Source organism: Chelonia mydas, chromosome 2, assembly GCF_015237465.2.
Source record: "Chelonia mydas isolate rCheMyd1 chromosome 2, rCheMyd1.pri.v2, whole genome shotgun sequence".
Classification (NCBI taxonomy): domain Eukaryota; kingdom Metazoa; phylum Chordata; order Testudines; family Cheloniidae; genus Chelonia; species Chelonia mydas.
In genome coordinates, this window is record NC_057850.1 from 157144893 (window position 1) to 157164914 (window position 20022).

The 20022-nt window shown below is 40.0% G+C and overlaps 1 protein-coding gene across 5 annotated transcripts in view; it reads right to left on the minus strand.

Annotated features, from left to right (window-relative positions):
• The window catches only part of FHOD3 (formin homology 2 domain containing 3), a 611741-nt gene that overhangs the window by 550602 nt on the left and 41117 nt on the right, over nt 1–20022 (minus strand). For all 5 annotated transcript variants that reach the window (XM_043540433.1, XM_043540432.1, XM_037889932.2 and 2 more), the window contains exon 2: nt 4053–4159. In XM_043540433.1, the coding sequence (XP_043396368.1) occupies nt 4053–4159 (107 nt within the window). The remainder of the gene's footprint in view (nt 1–4052; nt 4160–20022) is intronic.

Below are 20022 nucleotides of genomic sequence, written 5' to 3' on the forward strand. Positions count from 1 at the left end.
TGGACCCATCCTCCATGAAATTAACTAATTCTTTTTTGAACCCAGTTATACTTTTGGCCTTCACAACATTCCATGGAAATGAGTTCCACAGGTTTACTGCATGTTGTGTGAAGTGTCTGTCCCTATGTTTGTTTTAAACCTGCTGCCTACTAATTTCATTGGGTGACCCCTTATGTGAAGGGGTAAATAACACTTCTCTATCCACTTTCTTCACACCATTCATGATTTTATAGACCACTCTCACATTCCCCCTTAGACGTCTCTTTTCTAAAGTGAACAGTCCAGTCTTTCAATCTCTCCTCATATGGAAGTTGTTCTATACCCCTAATCATTCTTATTTCTCTTCCCTATATATTTTCCAATCCTAATATATCTTTTTTTGAGATGAGGTGACCAGAACTGCCTGCAGCATTCAAGCTGTGAGCATACTATATATATATATATATATATATATATATATACTGGCATTATGATATTTTCTGTATTATCTACCCCTTTCCGAATGATTCTTAACATTGTCAGCTTTTTTGACTGCTGCTGCAGAGCAAATGTGGATGTTTCAGGAAACTATCCACCTTGACTAGAAGATCTCTCTCTTGAGTCTTATAGTCTTCCCAACTGACTTACACATAACAGGTGATATTACCTGAAACTCCCTTGGATGGGCTTGGTACAGATCAGTCAAATTCTGCTTTCATTTATATAGGTATAGATCTGGAGTAACATCTCTGAAGCCAGTGGAGTTACTCCAGGTATACACCTATCTACGAAAGAGAAAAGGCCAGCCATTAGTGTAAATAGTTTCAGAAATATTTTGTTTCTGACGTCTTATTTTGCTACAAATGATAATAATGAAACAGAACACAACCCTCAGCTGGTGTAAATCAGTACACTCCCCTGAAACCAGCTGTGGATCTAGCCCATTACATTATAACCTAATAACCTAGTTAATTGTTTTCACATCTCATCACTATGCAAAATTTTCACACAAAATGTTGTTCTGAAATGTTAATGATAATAGTTTGAACTTATCTAGCACCTTCTATCTACAGATATGAACATGCTTCACACACATTAATTAATTAGGCTCAATGCCCTTTGGCAGTAGACAAGTATTATTATTCCCATTTTCCAAGTAAGGAAAAGAGCAATACCAACAGGAATACCTACAACAGTTGGGCAGTACAAGGCACAGTAGACCAGGATGTTAAGTAGATGTTTTGCAAAGCCTCGCAATTGATAGCAGGTTCTGTTATGTAATAGGAGGTGCTGTAAAAAGCCTAATTTTCTAAATCAAAAAGACATATCAGGCATGTGTCATAAAGGGACATAGTTTGTTCTGAATCTTTTCCCACTACAGCCACTTCTGAAGAGTTTAGTGGATTGATTTACTTTGTCCAAAGCAGGTGGGAAGAAAAACGGGGGTGGAAAGTTGTCGTTCAATTCTGAATGACAAAACTGGCATGAATGCCACTGGCGGGCCTCATACTCATCAAACTACTTATTTGTGCTATCACCAGATACCAGCTGAAATGGAGTTAGGTCAGTAAAAGTACAATGGAGAAGCTAACACAAGGGAAAGAATGCCTGGGAAAAACTGACCTCACAACTTACACAGGAAGAAAACTCCAGTGAAGCCCTAGATAATCTTATATTTTCCTAAAACATGCGTTTCTTCTTTTATGCAATGTAAGTACAACCCTCTTGTTACACACATGATAGTATCTTGGGATAAAGTAAAATGCAGTGAAGAAAGAAATCTCTACAATTTTGAGTGCAACAGCAAATAAACTCTTTTATATCTCAGTCACATAGATAACCAAGTACAGTTTCTAATATTCAATGTTTCTCACCGAGAAATATTTATCATTTATAACATTCTCACATTTTTATGCAAACAGTGCCAAGAAAATTGTTTAAAAAGATAACGTTAATTTGAAATTAGAATTACAATTGAAATTAATGACAGGTTTCAGAGTAGCAGCCGTGTTAGTCTGTATTCGCAAAAAGAAAAGGAGTACTTGTGGCACCTTAGAGACTAACAAATTTATTTAAGCATAAGCTTATGCTCAAATAAATTTGCTAATTGAAATTAAATGTTTATTAGTCGTGTATACAGAGGCGGACAAGCTAGTGACTTTTATCACCCAGAAGTTTACTAATCATTTTACTATGGAATGGATAGGTAGAATATTCCAATTTGTGGGACACACAATAGAGAAAAAAAGAGCCATCTTTCTCAAAATAACAAGGAGCAGCAATAAAGTTCAAAGCAAAGCGTATCTGAACACAGCTTGCTTAAAAAAAATTACATAAACTGAGTTCACTTCCTTCTAGTAATAGGACACCATCTTTACCTGCCAAATAACTATCCTATCTTTTTCATACATAGCAGTTTTTGCATACATATGTAAAATCTTTTATGGTTAAGGAGACCACCATTTATAGACAATGTCCTTTCTTAAGAAACCACCATAAAATATTCCCAAATGTACTGATTAAAATGCTGTTCCACATTTATTAGAAGGTCATATCCATTATGCAACTGATTTTTGTCATTCCTTTGTTTTCACCATACTATAATCAACGAAGATGCAATTTAGATTGGTAAAAAAATATTAAACTACAGAAAGACCATATCCGTAATTCTCTGTATAACATTAAAAAATGGATAGGAAGAAAAATAAAAAAATGAATAAACTAATCAAAGAGCCAAATTTGTCACTGGCAACAAGACATAATCCAGTGGTTCTCAAACTTTTGTACTGGTGACACCTTTCATAATAGCAAGCCTCTGAGAGCGACCCCCATTATAAATTAAAAACACTTTTTTATATATTTAACACTATTATAAATGCTGGAGGAAAAGCGGGATTTGGGGTGGAGGCTGGCAGCTCGTGACCAACGTTCCCTCTAGTTTTTGACAGGCCGTGTGCGCAAAAGATTTCTTCTGTGCAAATTGTTGTGCTTCTGTGCAAATTTTTGTGTGCTCGGTGTTTCACCATGTGTGCGGGGTGTAGGATCTCTGTGCGCGCGCGCATGCACACAGCTTAGAGGGAACAGTGCTCGTGACCCCCTCTGTAATAACCTCACGACCCCCTGACTTAACCAATGTCAACCCTAATTTGTGCCCTTTTGGTACTGCCAATCTAGTGATATATGTGAAGCCTATACTCAAAATGTTAAGGGTCTAAACCTGCCTTTAATTACAAACATGCAAACCTAGTAAAGTACGAAAATGCAACGGGGGCGGAGGGGGAGAAATGGTTTTAAATTGTACATTTTATAACTTGAATAAAAATAAAGATAACTGTCATAAGCAGTCACCTGAAGGTCCAGCAGAAATCAGGCAGACACCAAACTCTACTCATTTATTTACTGATAAACATATGTGATGATCGGTAAGTTTCTTTGTTCTCAGTATCAATTGTTATCAGAAATAGTCAGTTTATTAGGAGCTATATTATAATATTATACTCAATATGCCCCATTGAGCAGTGTTTTGTAAGAGAGAGACACTCTCTCTCTCAAAAATTTTCATAATGGGAATCTTCCCATTGACTTCAATGGGCTCTGGATCAGGCCTATAGTCATAAAAACCAGGTCATTGAAGTCTACATCTCAAACGCCATCATTTGGCAGAGAACTGGTAGCAGATATACAGTAACAGTCAGGGTATAGTGAAGTTCTTGGTGAGGTTACAGAGGAAGCACAAATACTGCTGAGTTCTACATACTAGAACTAGGTACCAATCAGGGTAAGCTACAGAAATTATATAGGACTGTTTGAAAAAAGATCCAGCCTAGAAGATTTCATACACTAAGCAGTCTTTGTTCGGAAAAAGACACAAAAGTGAAGAAAGAATAAAAAAAACCTTTTGCTTCTAGAAATGGAATTGAATGCAACTGCTTGTGAGTAAAGATATGAAGGTTATGCTTTTCTGCTTTCTTATTTGAGTCTCAAAGCACCAGTTTAAGTGCCCACATCTCCATCATTTCAACGTGTCCTGATAAATACGTCTTTCATTTAAATCTGATAAATATTTTACTTACCCAGCATCCTCCTGGAAACCTTCCAATTCATCCCTTTGCTCTGCTAAGGTGGATTCTAAATCCAGATAGGTACCATTATGGGACAGTTGCAGTGTACAGTCATCAAGCTGTAAGGAAAAAAATCAAAATAGTGTAATTATTTGTATTAATAAATTATAAAACACTGCCCTTCTTTTGGATATGCCAATTTTTTTGCCGCAGAAAAAGGGAAATCTTACAGCACATGTTCCTGTTGAAGCACCTTTTTTCCACCATTTTCACTTTTCCACCAAGTCCTGAGGTCCACATTGCACTCACTATTCTTCTAGCAAAGGAGGATCAGACAGCACTCTCTTATTTGGAGACCAATACTAGTTCTTAATTTTCTAAAGGAGCCATTTGAGTTATTAAGCCCTCAAACTCCACCAAAGACTAAGCACACTCTTCCTTCAGTGCTCTCAGCCCTAGCTGGCATAGGCAGCCAAATGTTTGTTAGACACACAGAGATAGATAGATAGATAGATAGATAGACAGACAGACAGATAGATAGATAGATAGATAGATAGATATAGACACACACACATACTTCAGCCCTCCAGCGAATTCGATATCATTGACTCAGGGAGAGATTCAAGGAAAGATGTCTATTGCTCAGATTAAAAAATTATTTTAGGTTATTGCTTGGATCAGGAGGCAAAAGGTATATTTTGATTTATGCCAGAATAACTGAAATCACAGTCTGTCTACAATCATTGTGCTACTACCAAATCTAGGATTTGGAAAATCTGTTCACTTCTGTTTAGATTTTTCGTTGGAAAAAAACAACAACATTGCTTTTACATGAGCTATTCACAGTTATTCCTCTAAATTCTTCTGGGAAGGAGACATTTAAATGGCATGGCACATACAGAAGGCTCAGTTTACTGGAAAGAAAAATGTAAACAAAGTTAACTCTTTGATTCTTAGGGATTAAAAAAAACCTACATTAAGTTCCATAACTAGGGCATGTATCTTTTTGACTAAGAAGGAATATCAATCTACACAAAACTGGAAATACAATCTTTAGAGAAAAAGAAATGAGGCTAAACACTACTCTGGGAACCTTTTTCCCAGTAACCCAGATTATCAACTGAAATGCTAATTTATTCACTGAAATGCCAAAAAGCAAACTACTAATTAGATAAATGTTCTGCTGTCACTATGGGGACTGGGAGATTTGCCCACAATCTCCAATTCTACTGCATAACTAGGAAAAAGGAACGGTGCTTTACTAACATCTGATTACTTTAGTCTATAAAAAGTATGACGAGAACAGGAAGTATCTGATGTGCTAGATACAGGAAAATGGTACATCCTGCCTATTTTCAATTTGCCACCTCAGTTTCAGTTGAACATGGTATTATTCATTTTTGTCCTAAAGCTTTGTACAATGTATCTAATAACTGAGACTATAGTGATGGAGGGTACGCATAAAAGTAACTATTACTCCAGTACTTTAACTATGCTGCATTTCACCAAAAAGTTGGCTCCTTTTCAATGGGGTTGGGGGAGGCAAGATGAGGCAAGAGGGGAGTAAAGTAATACCTACAAAAAGGACCAGGCACTCAGATACCATTGTGAGGAGCCACTATGAAATACTAAGACAGATCAATCACCTCATGCAGATTCACTCTTCCTCCCTTTAGACTCCCCCCCGCACGCACACACAGGCCACACAGGGGACTGGAATCGCTGCAAATTCCCACTGTTGGAGATCCTGCTAATTACTCCATCAGAAGGAGAGGGGAATTACTTCCCCCATATCCGAAATGATATGGGATTATAGCCACAAAACACACAGCATTCCCAAGATTTGTGCATATTTCCAATGCTCGGCCATTTGCCAGGGTTGACTGTACAACGACCATACTCCTCTGCACAGCCTCCTCCTCACTCTCGGCACCAGCAGGTGGTTCACGGAGAGCACAGTAGAGACAGGCTCCCTGTTAGCAGTTCCTGTGCGTGGCCCACAACATCACAGAGCTCCAACTGTAGGGAAAGTCCTGCTCAGGCCCCCGCAGACCCGGGCTCAAACATGCCCAGTGAAGCTGGAATTTTTAGGGAATTTAGCTGAAAATATCTACCAAGTCTCTACAAAGCATGTGCAGGAAGCTTTTGGAAAATTGCAGTTATCTTGACCAAATTTGGGAGGATTTTCACAGAGAGAGCAAAAGGCCACCCCACTGCCAAATTTCAAGTCCCTGTGCCAAAGCCCGGGAGTGCTAGACTTTCTCAAATAAAAGGTTACTAGACATTTTTAACATGGTCAAACAACGTATTTTTCCCTAGCCTCATTCTCAGAAACACCTGAACTGTGTTGGCTGAAATTTTTCAAAAAAATTTCAGCCAGAAGCAAACACCCAGAATGGAAAATTTCAGCCCAAATGGTTAAAGTTTGGCAAAGCTATAAGATTCTTGTAATGAGAAGCTGTGATGGTTTTGAAAATCTGTCTATACAATGTATTAATTCAGTGAACTCTCTGTATGCATCTTTATCAAGCTGCAAACTCCATTTTGAATGTGGAGTCTAGCTGCATTCACTGTGAGCTTCAGTGTCATGTTAGACTGAAATTTCAAAACAGGACCGTTGACTTAACTGCCCAACCCATGATATGCAACAGCACTAGACAAATACAGGCTCCCAACCAGAAGAACTGGTTTATCAGGAGAGAGGTCACATGGCCACTAAGTCATGGTGGTAGGACTCTGTGGTCACCTGTTAAGGCTGACCAGTGAGTTAGACCCATCTACCAGAACAAAGACAGTTCTCCAAGGACTTCCAAGGGAAGGGTGAGCTGAAGAGGGGAAAATCCATATATGATTTACAATTTTCATACAGATCTGTAGGTTTCTTGTGTGTTTAAGTAAAGAGCAACAGCGTTGCAGAACTCTGTGCAAAGTGTGGCTGTTCTATGCTACAACTACCATGTAGCTCTTGAGAGAGTTAAACTGTAACCCAAAAGGCTCACACCTTCAGTGGGATTCCGGAAGAGGGTATGTTTAAGCTACAGCGGGAGTCTGAAGTGTCATCACTATGTTTAGGGACTAGGCAGCTGAGCCACATGGTCACAACTCTCCGGGGTGGGGCCAGAAATGAGGAGTTCAGGGTGCATGAGGGGGCTCTGGGCTGGGGTGGGAGAGTGGGGTGTGGGAGGAGGGACGAGGGTTCTGGCTGGGGGTATGGGCTCTGGGCTGGGGATGAGGAGTTTGGGGTGTAGGAGAGTGTTCTGGGCTGGGACCGAGGGGTTTGGAGGTCAGGAGTGGGATCAGGGCTGGGGCAGAGGGTTGGGGTATGGGAAGGGGTGCAGACTCTGGCTGGGGGGTGGGCTCTGGGGTGGAGCAGGGGATGAGGGGTTTGGGGTACAGGCTCCAGGCGGTGCTTACCTCAAGCAGCTCCCAGAAGCAGCGGCATGTACCTTCTCCGGCTCCTACTTGGAGGTATGGCCAGTCGACTCCGCACGCTGCCCCATCTGCAGGCACCTCGCCTGCAGCTCCCATTGGCCGCGGTTCCCAGCCAATGGGAGCTGCAGGGCGGCACGCAAAGCAGAGCCCCCCGGCTACCCTACACGTAGGAGCCAGAGGGGAGCCATGCCGCTGCTTCCGGGAGCCATGTGGAGCAGCCCCCAACCCTGCTCCCCGGCTGAAGCAGGGCAAGCCCCAGATCCCACTCCCCAGTCGGAGCTCGAGGGCCGGCTTAAAACAGCTGGTGGGCCAGATCCGGCCCACGGGCCGTAGTTTGCCCACACCTGCTATAATACATACACTATAGATGTATAATATACTACCATATTTCTGATTTAAGGTCAGTTCATTTTCATCTATAAAACTGAGATTTTACTGGATTCATGTTTTTCTGGCCTACATAAAAATTAAAGTTGTTTTGTGAACCCAACAAAACAAAGCTTTTTAAATGAGTTTTCTATTTTTCTGTGTGTCAATATATCAATTACGAAAGTTGCCAGATGGACAGCCCTAGATACTGAAACCCTTTGTTTATCCACAGATCAGAGATCGCTCTGCCAATGGTCTCAATTCTAAACTGGAGCAGAGACTCCTGTCTAGTTAATCCATCACTTCTCCACAAAGACGGCCACAAGGTTAACATATAACAACGGTACTAGTCATGTTTTAAGGACCATGGATGGTGTTGATGTTAGTGATGTGGATACCTGTGCATCAGAAAACAGAGAACAACTTGTCTCACTTTGCCCAGCAAGTCATCAAAGGGTAATGATTATTCATATGCAAAATAGATGCATCCATATTTCATCTATGCTGTTAATGAGACAATGATAACATAGTGTGATAGTTCCATGAATAGGATGTTAAGTCTGTTAGAACCATGGATCTCATCAGCAGCAAAGAAAATAGTTTATTCACAGACTCGACATAAGACACCTTCACATTCTGCTTTGGACTTAACTATCTTGAGTAATTCTGTATCGTCTGCAAATTTTGCCACCTCACTGTTTACCCCATTTTCCATATAATTTATGAATACATTGAACAGCACTGATCCCAGGACAGATCCCTCTCTCCATTCTGAAAACTGAACATTTATTCCTACCCTGGGTTTCCTCTCTTTTAACCAGTTACTGATCCATGAGAGAACCTTCCCTCTTATCTTATGTGAAAGGCAACTGAAAAATGTAGTCAAAGAGTTAAAAATTCAAAGCAAAAAGGTATTTTAAAAAACACAATTCCTATTGTTTCTTAACCTAAACCTAGTCTGTCAAAGGGTAAGGACACCCGTGGCCCAAATGTAAACTGAAAGGAGCCATTTTCAGGATCAGGACCCAATTGCTCAGCTGCCACTCCTGTCCCTTGTGATGTCATCGCTTCACTAGTTCTCTGGTCATCACAGAAAGTCTTCCATGGTAAAGAACACCTAAAATTTGAATCTAAATCCAAGCAGACAATGGGTCGGTGGAGGGGAGGGGAATGGAACTCTCATAGGTTCTTTAAATACTATAAGGAAATAAAAAACATGGGATGCCAATGTATTCTTTTTTATTTTGCTGGTCACCTTTAAAAATTAGTTTTGGTTAGATTCCTATTTCTTTGTGCCAAAATGATTTTTACTGCAAGGATACTGAGCTCAATAGGACCCATCAGCATAGCTTTAACAGCAGCACAAAGGCAGTGAAGGTTTCTCAGTTGGTCAGTTCTAAAAAAAAAAAAAAAAAATATGCCCCATTTCTCCTCACAATGTAGCTCTTATTGCTAAGCAACAGAAAAAAGCTCCTAGTTTCCTTAAACTTTGCAGCTCTTTCTAAATGCAGCACTGAAAGGAACAAGGAGCAAGAGGGCAAAAGAACAATAGGAAGGAAAGCAGGCTATTAGCCAGCTACCTGAAGACAATTAAATGCCCAGTGTCCCCTTTCGAAACTACAATGGAAACTTTTTCCGGCTTTGAATAAAACTAAATCTTAGTCTGCCATTTTTTGCTTTTACTGTCTTTAGTTTCTTATTGTCCAAGAGCTAAAACCGAAAGATTGTTGGCAGGGAGGGGGGAAATGGGGCACTTGCCTCTAACACATTAGCCACATGCTTTCAGACTGAATAATGTGAAGTCTGTAGGCACTACAGCCCCTCCCCATCCCTGAGTATGTGCGCGCATACACTTCTTATTCAAAAAGCCTAAAGGGTCAATTAGGCAACATAAATGCAACACGCTTATTGCCATGCCAACTGAAACTTTGGAGAAGCTGTTTTCTTTTTCTCCAGAATGCTTAGCTTGGTTATAGAGCCTGTGTCTGAAGTGGACTTTCCTTGGTTGTTCTAAGTTGTCTGTCCCAGAGTACTGACAGTCAATTTGGCAAGAGCCAAACCTTGGGGCCATGGGACTGTATTTTTCAGCAAGCAACTTATCAAGTGATTTCCCCGCATAGGTTTCTATAGTTATGTTTGCAAAATCCATGCATCTCTAATTATTGTCCTGCACACTCTGAAGTTGGTTACAAGCTGATAGCCAGCAGATGTACAGATCAGAGCAAACCATTTTCAGGGTTTCATCTTCCATTTAAATTAGTCATAGACAACTTCCAAAAGGTTCAGTTCAGATCAGTACTGAAGGTTCAGAACCCGAATTTATACTAGACACAAGCCCACTGATGTTTATGGAGACACAACACAGGTGATTTGTTTCCTGAAGTTTACACAAACTACTTGAACAACTTGACTCTACAAGACAGAACTGGAAATATCACAACAGGCTGTCATCAGATTTCTAGTAGTTCTAGATCAGGGATTCCCAAACTTGGTTCTCAGCTTGTTCAGGGTAAGCCCCTGATGGGCCACAAGACACTTTGTTTACCTGAGAGTCCGGGAACGACGAACCGCAGACACTGGGAGCTGCGCACAGCCATACCTGCAGACGCTCAGGTAAACAAAGCCTCTCGCGGCCCACCAGAGGCCTACCCTGAAAAAGCCGCAAACCAAGTTTGGAAACCCTAGTCTAGATGGAACTGTCAGGACAACTTGTCCTGCTGCATTTTGCCATTTCCAGTCCCACACGTTACTGAGATGAACAAAGATGCTGAATAAAAGGAAGGGGAGGACATTTAATTATTAAAGTTACCTGATAGTTTCAAACATTAGAAAATGTTTGGTTCATACCACTAGTTTTTGGCAAAGGTTCACACAATTCTTATCGCAGCCAGACCTCTCCACTCATCCCTAATTTAAACTATCATTGGATGGCAATTGCTCGTGTTAATTTTGGCATGCTTTTTATCCATTTAAAGAGTGGTTTTCATAGTGGAGAAAAACTGTTGACTGTAACAGACAAAACTAAATTGCTTTGTTGCTCAGTCTTTCTTTTTAAACTTTTTAAGCCTTCTTGATTGTATATATTAAAAGCCTGTCATGTTTGCACACTTCCACTGCTCAGTTTTTCACTATGCTCCTTTCTGGGTCAGTTGTTTCTGCAGTGGAATAACAATCCTATTACTGGGCCCTGTGAAAGCCAAATCTGTCCTTGCCCGAGCCATCTCCTCCTCCACCTGCTTTACTAAACCCCCTCTTGCCAAAGATGGAAGAATGTCCCCAACAACTCAGATTTCATATCTACGTTATTTCAAATTGCAAAGAGGTCTTAGTGATCCACCATAGTATGATTTATTAACAGAATTGTAATAGCCTCTCCAGACTTTAAGGTCAAACTGGTTGTTATCAAAGGGTCAGAACAAAGACTATTTTATTCTGTATTCAGAAAGAACTGTTCTGATCAATAAACTTTCATTAACATTATTACAGTTCATCAGATGTATAGGTTTTCTGCAGCTGCATGTGACTCAGCCTTTAAAATGTGACAGATGATTACTATTGTTATTGATTCTCAGTGGGTAACCTAGATAGAAATAAAAAAGTGTACTACAGTAACTCCTCACTTAACATTGTAGTTATGTTCCTGAAAAATGTGACTTTAAGTGAAACTATGTTAAGCGAATCCAACTTCCCCATAAGAATTTATGTAAATAGTGGGAGTTAGGTTCCAGGGAAATTTTTTTTTTTGCCAGACAAAAGACTATACACGCGCACACACACACACACACACAGAGTATAAATTTTAAACAAACAATTTAATACTGTACACAGCGATGATGATTGTGAAACTTGGTTGAGATGGTGGAGTCAGAGGGTGGATATTTCCCAGGGAATGCCTTACTGCTAAATGATGAACTAGCAATTGGCTGAGCTCTCAAGGGTTAACTCATTGTTGTTAATGTAGCCTCACACTCTACAAGGCAGCAGGAATGGAGGGAGGAGAGACAGCATGGCAGACAGAGACAGAGACACACACCCTACTGCGTGTGAGAGAGAGAGAGATGCACATTTCCCCTTTAAGAAAAGGAGTACTTGTGGCACCTTAGAGACTAACCAATTTATTTGAGCATGAGCTTTCGTGAGCTACAGCTCACTTCATCGGATGCATCCGATGAAGTGAGCTGTAGCTCACGAAAGCTCATGCTCAAATAAATTGGTTAGTCTCTAAGGTGCCACAAGTACTCCTTTTCTTTTTGCGAATACAGACTAACACGGCTATTTCCCCTTTAAGTACCCTGACACCACTCTTAAGTACACTGCCTTGTTAAGTTAATCAGCAAGCTGAGACCGCAGCAGCTGCTGCCAGAAAGCTCCCTCCGTCCTGAGCCCTGTCGTGTGTCCCCCCTGCTCTAGGGAGATGGGGTAAGCGGGGTGCAGGAGCGGGGGAAGGGGGACACCCTAACATTAACCCCCCCTTTCCTCCCCCCCAGCAAGCAGGAGGCTCTGGAGAGCAGCTCCAAGGCAGAGGGCAGGAGCAGCACATGGCAGTGGGGGGAGGGACAACTGAACTGCTGGCAATTGATATCCTGCTGGGCAGCTGCCACACAGGGAACTTAGGGGAGAGGGGAGCTGATAGGGGGGCTGCCAGTCCACCCTAGTTCCAAGCCCCCACCAGCTAGCTGCAATGGGCTCCTCTTCCTGCAAGCAGTGGACAAAGCAGGTGCCTGCCAAAAGACGTTATAAGGAAGCATTGCACAACTTTAAACGAGCATGTTCCTTAACTGATCAGCAACGTAACAACGAAACAACGTTAACCAGAATGACTTTAAGTGAGGAGTTACTGTATTTTATACCAAAGGCGAGTGCCAAAGATTCTGCATATTTCAGCTCTGACACTTGCAGGTCGCATAGCAAATCCCCATTCTTCAATATATAACACATGATGTGCAGAGGATGTGAGAGAGATTCCCACACCTGAGCCATTCTTTTTAGGTGATAAATTTGAGGAACTGTCCCAGATTGATGTTAGAGGAGGTTTTAGAATAAATTGATAAATTAAACAGTAATAAGTCACCAGGACCAGAGTTCTGAAGGAACTTATATATGAAATTGCAGAACTACTAACTGTGGTGCATAACCTATCATTTAAATCAGCTTCTGTACAAGATGACTGGAGGATCACTAACGTGACACCAATTTTTTAAAAAAGGGTCCAGAGGTGATTCCCAATTCCAGGCTAGTAAGCCTAACTTAAGTAACAGGCAAATTCGTTGAAACTATAGTAAAGAACAGATTTATCAGACACATAGGTGAACACGATTTGTTGGGGAAGAATCAACACAGCTTTTGTAAACGGAAATCATGCCTCACCAATCTATTAGAATTCCCTGAAGAGATCAACAAACACGTTGACCAGGGTGATCCAGAGGATATAGTGTAGTTAGACTTTCAGAAAGCCTTTGATAAATTCTCTCAACAAAGGTTCTTAAGCCAAGTAAGACGTCATTGGTTAAGAGGGAAGGTCCCCTCATGGATCACTAACTGGTTAAAAGATAGGAAATGAAGGGTCAGAATAAATGGTCAGTCTTCAGAATAGAGAGTGGTGGTGTCCTCTAAGGGTAAACAGGGAGGTGGCAAAATTTGCAGACGACAGAAAATTACTTGAGATAGTTAAGTCCAAAGCTGACTGCAAAGAGTTACAAAGGGATCTCACAAAACTGGGTGACTGGGCAACAAAATGGCAGATGAAATTCAATGTCGATAAATGCAAAATATTTCACATTGGAAAACATAATCCCAACTATACATACAAAATGATGGGGGTCTAAATTAGCTGTTACCATTCAAGAAAGAGATCTTGGAGTCATTGTGGATAGTTCTCTAAAAACATCCGCTCAATTTGCAGCGGCAGCCAAAAAAGCTAATAGAAACTTGGGAATCATTAGGAAAGGGATTGATAATAAAACAGAAACGAAAATAATGCCTCTATATAAATACATGATATGCCCACATCTTGAATGCTGCGTGCAGATCTGTCACCCCATCTAAAAAAAGATATATTGGAATTGGAAAAGGTACACTGAAGGACAACAAAATTGATTAAGAGTATGGAACAGCTTCCATATGAGGAGAGATTAAAAAGACTTTGACTTTTCAGCTTGGAAAAGAGACAATTAAGAGGTGATATGACAGAGGTCTGTAAAATCTTGACTGGTGTGGTGAAAGTGAATAAGGAAATGTTATTTACATCTTCACAAAACACAAGAACTAGGGGTCACCCAATGAAATTAATATGCAGCAGGTTTAAAACAAACAAAAGGAAGTATTTCTTCATACAACGCACAGTCAACCTGTGGAACTCTTTGCCAAGAGATGTTCTGAAGGCCAAAACTACAACAGGATTCATAAAATAATTAGATAAGTTCATAGAGGATGGGTCCATCAACGGCTACTACCCAGGATGGGCAGGGATACAACACCATGCTCTCAGTGTCCCTCGCTTCTGTTTGCCAGAAGCTGGGAATAGATAACAGGGGACGAATCACTTGATGATTGCCTTTTCTGTTCATTCCCTCTGAAGCACCTGGCATTCGTCACTGTAAGAAGACAGGATATTGGACTAGATGGACCATTGGTCTGACCCAGTATGGCCATACTCATATTCTTATGTGTGTTCTTACGATCATTTCACAACACAGCATCCCAATGTAGGAGAAACTGTTTGGAGAGGGTATTTGATGGTATTTATTTGTACTAACAAAATTTATTTTCAACTCACTTATCTGTTTTTGTTTTTTATGGATTTTTTCTTTGTTTGGTTTGGTTTAATACAGTTTTGTAACTCAGGACCATAAAAGGTTTAAAAACAAACAAACAAAATTTACAAAAACAAGTCTCGCCACAAGGCTCAGGTTGAAAACTAAGACCTGCATCTAACGGTGAGCTCCACAAGAGCAAAACCCTGCACCTACACAAAGCCCCACTGACTTCAGGGTGCATTCACATAGAACTCATTGTAGAATCAGGGCCTACATTTGGAGAAAAATTAAACTTATAAATTTTTTTATTTTGAGGGTGAAATTCACAGTATCTCAGGCAGTGAATTTACATAATGAAACAGCAGGCACAAGAACTGCTTCCATATTTTTAACTACATTTCAATGGTTTTCAACTAAGGTTTTTATGTGTAAATATTATTAGCACTCTAATGCCTACTGAGTTAACTGCTAATAGTCAGGACTTAAACACCTGTTTTCATCCTCAAGATGCTTTACAAACTTTGCAGGAACAGGGCCTTAAATGTGTGCATGGGCTTAATTTTACATCTTGTGACTAGTCCCACTTAAATCACTGGGACTACCCACAGAGTGTAAACTTAACCACAAGTTTAAGTGTTTGCAGGATTCAGCTAAGGTATCAGAGTCAAATTAAATTAAGAGAACTTGCTGCTATGATATGAAGGTTTCTGCTTTGTGACCTCATCCTACATTCCTGGTTGATCTCAGACTCCCATATCACATCCTACCTCCCGCTCTATAGCCTCTACAGCACAAATATCTTTCAATGGTGATGTATCTGAATGTACGAAACATAACATCAATAGCACCTTACATTCAAGGGAACCACTGGCACAATACAATGCCAATAAAATATTCCATTAATTATTTTACTATCATTGAAATAAAGAAATTAAAAACAAAAACAAAAAACTGTTAAACAAATATTATGGATCTGACTTTAAGCAACAAATTGAAGGAAGTCCAGAGTTAAGACTGCAAGTCTTAATATATCCTGTTGCACCTTGCTATTTCAGGGGTCTCTGAAATGGATGTAATTAAATACTGTGAATATACATAGTATATCTGCTGCAATGGTTAGATACAAAGGAGTAAGTCAGTGATTCTACAGTTCTTTCATTCTGTTGATCACTTTATGAGAAAGAGATCCCCTTGTGATGCTTACAGTCCAGGTGCCAGTGCATGCCAGAATCTCAGAACAATTCACTTCTATGTGAATATCAAAGAAGCGTTAATTGTTAGTCTGCATTCAAACTAATTCACTCCTATGGAAATCAAGATCAAAGGAGATATTGACTGTATTGTTTTTGTCTGTCAGTCTCCTGTAGTTTGCTATTATGTTACCTGCACATTATGTATACCCTGTAATTAAATAACCCTAGATCAATGGTGTGTTAATGAAGAGTGTATTCAGGTGTTAGAACTTCATGAAAACTAATGGACTGTTACTTGTATTGTTCTCAATTATCTATTCCTATGTAATGACAGGCGTTCACATTATGTACATCCTTGTAACTAAATAACCCATTAAATGCAGCTGAAGCTTTAGGAAAATGCGAATGAAGAAGAGTGCTAACTTCAAAGTAAGGGCCCTTGTGTATGACAATGGGAGTTCATAGACGCTAAATGTATTCCTCACTCACCATCATCAGAAGAAATGCCCATGTGGGTAGTGAGACTGTCGGCTAGTTGTTTGTGCGAAGAAGCTATAAAATGGATTTCAAGGAATAATCCTGAATCTCTGGACTGTTTGGATTCCAACAGGGTGGAAGTACTGAACAAGTAGACAGAGACCCCTGGAGTTATTCTGGGTACCCTGAGAGACTTTTGGAACTGACAGATTACTATATCTCTGCTATCATTTTGGATTTACAAACTCTGACTCACCTGTTAATGTATTTTACCTGCTTTAACCTCTCAGCAACTCTCATGTCTTTTTTCTTAGGTAATAAATCTTTACTTAGTTTACTAGAGAATTAGTTGCCAGTGTTGTCTTTGGTAAAATTGATCTGGGAGTAAGTGACCGATCCTTTAAATTACTCCCAATCCTAATGCAATGTGAAATTTAGTATAGTGACCATTCTCACAAAATCCAGTTTGCCTGGGTGACAAGATAAACTGGAGAGCCTAAGTGGACTGACTGTGACTCCATGGTAAGACTAATATAGTGATCCAGGAGGTCACATTTGTTATTGACTTGGAGAGATCTAATCATAGAATATAGCACTAGTTTGGGGTGTCTGCCCTATTTTCTGACAGTCTGACCTGAGATTATCACTCACAGCTGTGAGCCACTTTAGACAGCATGGTACCCCTGTTGCGCAAACCACCTCTTTGCCCAACAATCCAGTCCCTTATAGTTTGGCTCTCTAAATGTTTCGTTCTGGAGACCAATGGAAAATCTTCCAAGGACTACAGTCTAGGATCTGGTAGAGTAGGTTTTTATAAGCATGAGAGTTCCAGGATTCTCAGTTGCAAGCACCTTAGCATGATTACAAACAGTATGCTAAGAGGTGGGGAGAGAGGCTCAAAATATTTGCAATGAAACATCAAATTGAATGAAACTAGCCTGGTCATAGGGGCTTTTTCTTGCTGTTTTTTAATATTAACTCACAAAAGCTTAATCTAAATTTCACTAAAATGTGCATCAAACCATGCAAAATAACTAGTTTCGACCTGAAACCACCCAAACTTCAACAGTTTCAATTGAGTTTTGCATTGAGGACTGGGTTCATTCAACCCAAACACCCGAAGCTCAACTTAGGGGACTGAAAGAATGCAGTTAAAAACTTGAACTCCCTGAAAAGTGGAACGGCTGTGTTTTCTGGTGCTTCAGCACTAAACTCAATGTACATTTTCAGTGATTTTTTTCAAGGGTGAGAGTAATGTATCTGTCTTCACATCACAATTTTTTGGCTTGCAGATTGCATACTGCTATGTTTTTCACGCCAGTGCAGCTTTTCCTAACTAAGAGTAATCGGAGTTGGGTCTAGCCGACATTGTTACATGTATTTCTTTGAGTGACCAGAGAGTAAAATAGCTATAAAACCAGAAAACTTTTTTTGGAATTACATATAACTTTTTTCGCTGATGCACCGGGGATGCCTACACCTGACATGTTCACAATACCATTTGGTGAGAATTACTGTGAAGGTATACAGGGAAATGGACATAATTATGTTCTCTAAGAAGGGGATATACCAAGACAGGGAGGGAAGGATTAGCTTCAGTGGAGTTTGTCATTTTGGGAATCTTTTGTTCTCAGCTTTTTTTTTTTTCTTTGAAGTGAAGGAAAATCTCTAGGATCAAACTACTATAATCATGCTTTTAAAGATAATATGAAACCCAGGAAAAACAAAATCATATATAGTTTGAAAAATGTGATTTCATCTGGCTTTTTTTTTCTTGCTTGTTCTTGAATTTATGATAACCATGGAGCGTTTCCATTTTCCAAATATTTTCTGAAGTGATGTAGAATTATTCTACAACCTGCAATCTCTTCTCCCTAGCGCTCATATTTCCATCAGTCGGTTATTCCATCCATCCTCCACTCTGTTAAAGACTACAGTTAAAAACACGAGGTGTTTGCTGAACTCAGCAGTTACTACTCTTACTTGATTTAGCATATCAATATGTTATTGGAATAAAAAAATTATCTCCTAAAAAGCCAACCAAACTACTATATAATTTATAGCTCCAGCAAATGGAATACAAAGTAATATAGACTACATCCATTTCTAGCACTGGTGTAGGTGCTCATTTAATAGAGTGCTCAAATGTATGCTGGAATCTTTATTGGACAAATAGAAAGATAAAAACAGAGATGGTTAAGGGAAAAAGTGGAAAATAATGTTGGGAGCACTGAATGACAGTGAAAATACTATAGTCTGCATATTTTCTCCTGAATTCTCCCTTCCAGGTTTTCAAACAGTGCACAAGGGATCTTGAGAGGTATTTTTTTCCCCTCCAGAACACACATTAGGCACCAATGCTTAGTCATCATCCACTTTTTTCTTCTGTTTGATTAGCTGCCAAGAGATCTTAATCCTTAGTATAAAAAAAGTTGTTTCCACCCTGTAGAACAGGGTATGAAAGTAAAGAGAACCTCTGTTCTTCTTAGGGCCTCATCTACACTACTAATAATACTGAGTTGGGACCACATGGGTGTTCCCTGACTTGGTTACAAGATAATTCCTACAAACAAAATATATGGATGCTTAAGCAATGAGTAAATAATATAATACTATTATATGATCAATGGTATGCTCTCCCTGTGTCTTCCATTCTGGCTGCCCTCTCTCAAAATGTATGTAACAGAAATAGAGTGGGTTCAGAGAGGAGTGACAAAAATCGTTAGAGGCACAAAAAAATGTCCATACTTGGGGCCTGATCCAGTCCCCACCAAAATAAATAAAAAGGCTCCAACTGACTTCAACTGACGTTGGATCAGGCCTGAAGAAAGACTGAAAAGCCAGAGATCGTTTAGAAAGGAGGTGAATGAGAAGAGATTCGAAGGCCATATACAAAATAATAAACAATACAAAGTAAATCTCCTATTTAACCTCCTTCAAAATACAACTACAAAACTAACTAAAAGGCAATTGTTTTTTACACAATGCACAGGTAGCCTGTGCTCGTTGCCGCTAGACGTTGAATTCAAAACCTTGGGGGTGGGGGAGGGGAGTGCTCAAATAGGATTAGACATGTCTATGGATAATGAGAACATCCACTGTTCCAATAATTAGTTGGGGGGGGGGGGGTTATGAAGAAATAAACATAAACCCTCACATTTAAGGACATCAGCCTATCACCGAGCACTAACTATTTTTCTGTAATTGTCCATTATGGGTTTCTTGGATCTTCCTCTTAAGACTCTACTATTGACGATAACATACTAGTCCGTTACAGTATGACAATTCTTTTGATACATCAGACCTTTCGTTGAGTTTGAGGAATGGGAGCTATCTACACCAGGAAGCTGAAACTTTGGTGTAAACAGGTCAGGAACAGAAGCGGCATATAAAAGACCCTGATTTGACTGTATTTGTAATGAACTAGAGGCTATCTACGTCTGCATATTTTCAACAAGTTTGGCACCAGTCAGCAACAGGGCTGGGTCTACAAATAGTCTGTGTCCACCAGGTGTGGTTGATATGCAGTTAGTGACCACAGCAGCTAACAGTATTTTACCCTTGTAATTGGCCTAGTCTGCATATAATCAACTATTTGCCAACCTATTTCATAGACAGCTGTTTTGCAGTGTAGATGGGACCCCCGAACTGCACCCTGTGACAGTGTGGCTCCTTCCTCTCTGCTTTCTGTGCAACAGGGCATTCCAGAGTTCTTAGCTCTGTGTGCATGTCTTCGGCAGAAGCCATATGGAATAA